Source organism: Plectropomus leopardus, unplaced genomic scaffold (assembly GCF_008729295.1).
Source record: "Plectropomus leopardus isolate mb unplaced genomic scaffold, YSFRI_Pleo_2.0 unplaced_scaffold21294, whole genome shotgun sequence".
Classification (NCBI taxonomy): domain Eukaryota; kingdom Metazoa; phylum Chordata; class Actinopteri; order Perciformes; family Serranidae; genus Plectropomus; species Plectropomus leopardus.
Genome location: NW_024623043.1, coordinates 1 through 3341, shown reverse-complemented (window position 1 = coordinate 3341; position 3341 = coordinate 1). Strand labels below are relative to the sequence as shown.

Sequence of the window (3341 nt, the reverse complement as noted above, 5' to 3'; positions counted from 1 at the left end):
GTTTTTGAGCCAGCATCTAAAAACGGTCCAGCTTCTGCTCTGCCTCTATCACAGCCTCCATATGTCAAAGCTGCCCAGTGTCCTGGACATAACTACGTCCCTGAGCTCTGTATTTATCTGTCTCTGCGTGTCTCCTCTGCAGATGTGATCGAAGCTTTGTCCAACCCGATCCGATATGTCAACCTGCTGGAGCAGAGGTCCAAACAGCTGGCGGCTCTGACGCTGGAGGACGTGGAGGAGGACACGCAGACTGAGGTCAGTCTTGTCTCTGGTGTGTCTCTGTCCGGATCACAGCATTTGTCTGTAACTCTGTGTTGTTTTCAGGATGAGGTGGACAGCTGTGCGGAGCGCAAAAACGATCTGAAATCAGCTCCTCTGGAGAACGGGCTTAGCCCCGCCCCCGGACCTGCAGGACACACCCCCATCGCCACCACGCCCAAAGCGTCCGCAGCCAATCAGCAAGCAGCTACGACAGGTAGCATCCACCTACGAGACAAAGACACACTCAGTCTCAAATGTTTCAAATGTTATATTTTCTAAAAACTTGTTAATTTTATTGGCGTTGCTGATGTTTTTTATGTCTTTTCTGCATTTTAGAAGCAGCCAAACCAGCAGCGAAGAGTGAAGATCTGGTTTTAAGTGTTTTGATAGGTCAGTATTTACATGGTGTTTTCTCATCAGTTTTTAAAATCCCACGTGTGCAATCAGGGAATTATAATTAACCCTTTGAAACCTGGGCAAATTTGCTGGATTTCTTTGAAAAACATAGAGAAGAAGGCAATGATCAACTGAAGAAGAAATGACCCAAAAGTTTCGAGAAAATAGTAAAAAGTACAAGAAAATTGCCTGAAAATGAAAAAAGAAAAAAGAAAGCAAGTGAGTGACCTGAAAAACGTGCTTTAAAATGTATAATAATTCTGTACCATAATTTTAAATATATAATTATGTTAATTATACATATAGTTTTCCCTAGTTTTTTTCTTTTCTCCCCTAAAAAATGTTCTTAATCTACTAATTTTTTGCAACTCAGCTTACTCCCAGAGAAAAGAAAAAAGTCCAAAAATATTACCTGAAAATTAAAAAAATATTCTGTAAAATATTGGTAAATACATTATTATGGCAGTTGTCAGTGTAGTTCAGTTTAAGACATTTTCCCATTTTAAAATTTTTTTTTTCTTGAAATAGAAAAGAAAATTTCTTGCAAAATTGTTGGACACGCTATTTCTTTCCAAATTGCTCATTGCGATTTCACCCATGTTTTCGAATAATTGCAGTTCGAGGGTTTAAATATTTGTGACAGGCATCAAAACTCAAGTAAAGTAACATTGATCCAGGTTCCAAAGGGTTAATTAAATAAAACTGAATATTTGCGAAATGCAAAATATAATTATGGCAACATATCTCAACAATCTGTATTATCAAGTATTTGAATACTGTATTCTTTCGGAAAAACATTATAAAAACATCTTCTAATAAATTACTCTCCGGCCAAACTTCAGCAGAAATAACGAAGGAAAAACAAAACAGAGGATGATGTTTGAGTTTTACTAAAATATGTGTGATAATTGGTGGCGACAGATGTTCAGGTGTGCGCCATGGAGAATCTGCAGCAGTCAAAGGTTTACCAGAAGGAGCAGAGGCGGCAGTTTAAGGAGCTGAAGGAGCTGGTGAGGAGGCACCAGAAGAAAACCTCCGAGCTCCTCCGAGAGTTCAACAACAAGTACAAGAAGACGGCCAGACAGTGCAGCAAGAGCAGGTGCACGCCGACAGCGAAAGACAGTCGATTTTTGTCATGCAAAGGTCCGCAACGTGTCGGTCTTTACTGTTTTTGTGTGATTTTTCTCATTTTTCTGCGTACGCGCTCATCAGGGGGTCGTGCTCGGACGGTGAGAAAGACGAGCGCCTCCAGCAGCTGAGAGACGAGCAGCAGCAGCAGCTTCTGGCTCTGAGGCAGGAGCAGTACTACAGTCAGAAATATCTGCAGAGGGAACATATTAAAATGGTAAACTGCTCACACTGCTACTCTAACCTGTGACAATGTCTCAAACCTTTTGGTTTTCTATATTTGGGTGTACTAATTTAAAGCTCCCTTTCTGTCGAAGGCAAAATAGTTAAAAATAAATCCAAAAAAGACGATAAAAAAGAGTAATAAAAATGAACGTAACAGAACAGAGCGAGATGTGAATAAATAGGTAACATACTGCGCTCTCGAACAGATTACGACATGACAGATTTTAAGTCCACATTTCAACAGAGAGACAAAAGGAGCACACAGGAAATTACAACGCCTACATGAAACAGCAGAAAACATACAGTAAAAGCACTGAGGGTGTACGGACCTGCGCGTCTGTGTGACCATGATGGTCTGGTTTCATTTAATTACAAGTAATTTAAAGCACGCTTAAAAACATGAATATGAAATCTAAATGTTGTCAACCGTTTCCTGCAGCTGACAGAGCGGCTGAGCGCTCTGGCCGAGGAGAGTCACAACGCCCAGATGAAGAAACTCAAAGACATCTGTGACAAGTAAGTGACAAATGTGCCACTGAAAGGACAAACATGAGGCTGTTTTATCACACAGAGAATGACATCGTTACGAGCTAGAGGCCGCGGAAAACGGAAAAGTCTTTTCTCGTTACGTTTGAAGTTTGAAAAGGATTTTAGGAACGTTACCTTCCCGTCACAATGTGTTTGTGTACCCTGCGTTCATGTTCAGTTTTTAGATTAAAGTGACAATCTGGTGTACTTTTATTAAAGAGGGTTTCCTTTATGATTTATTTTGATGTTTTATCTTTGATATTTTGCACTGTCGTGCACTTTTGCGTTTTTAGACGACAACCATTTTAACCACCAATCAAACCTCTTAAACGACTTTTTCCATTCATGTTTTCACCGGACCCTCTCACATCGCCTCTGATGTCTCTGCCGCTGCCGCAGGGAGAAGAAAGAGCTGAAGAGACTGATGGATCGAAGGAGAACAGAGAAGATCAACCAAGCAAAGACCAAAGAGAAACACCTGGCTGAAGAGTACGATCCACGAACACAAACACGCACGTTCACCCGCTGCTCCTCATTTCAGACTCCAGCTGCAGCTCTTATCTCCTCCGTCAGCTGATCCGTGCAGCTGCTCTGTCAGAGGAGAAAACGCTCATCACACTCATCTGTCTGTGTTTTCCCAGAGAGAAGATCGAGATCAACAAGTCCTACGTCAACGAAGTCGTCCAGAACATCAAACGGGTGAGCGCAGGATGAAGTACTATTATGCTATTATTATCATTATTACTGTTTATTACTGTTTGTTTATTATTTGTTGTCATGTTCATGTTGTTGTGGACTCCAGG

At 41.2% G+C, this 3341-nt stretch overlaps 1 protein-coding gene across 1 annotated transcript; it reads left to right on the top strand.

Moving 5' to 3' along the window:
* Positions 1 to 142: 142 nt before the first annotated feature.
* Positions 143 to 3237, top strand: LOC121965711 (1-phosphatidylinositol 4,5-bisphosphate phosphodiesterase beta-1-like; the record flags this gene model as incomplete). Its single annotated transcript, XM_042515837.1, has 8 exons — positions 143 to 255; positions 325 to 475; positions 598 to 651; positions 1579 to 1756; positions 1870 to 2002; positions 2450 to 2526; positions 2938 to 3027; positions 3180 to 3237. Coding segments are annotated over 8 exons (854 nt in total), but the record flags the coding sequence as incomplete, so codon positions are not given.
* Between the last annotated feature and the right edge of the window lie 104 nt (positions 3238 to 3341).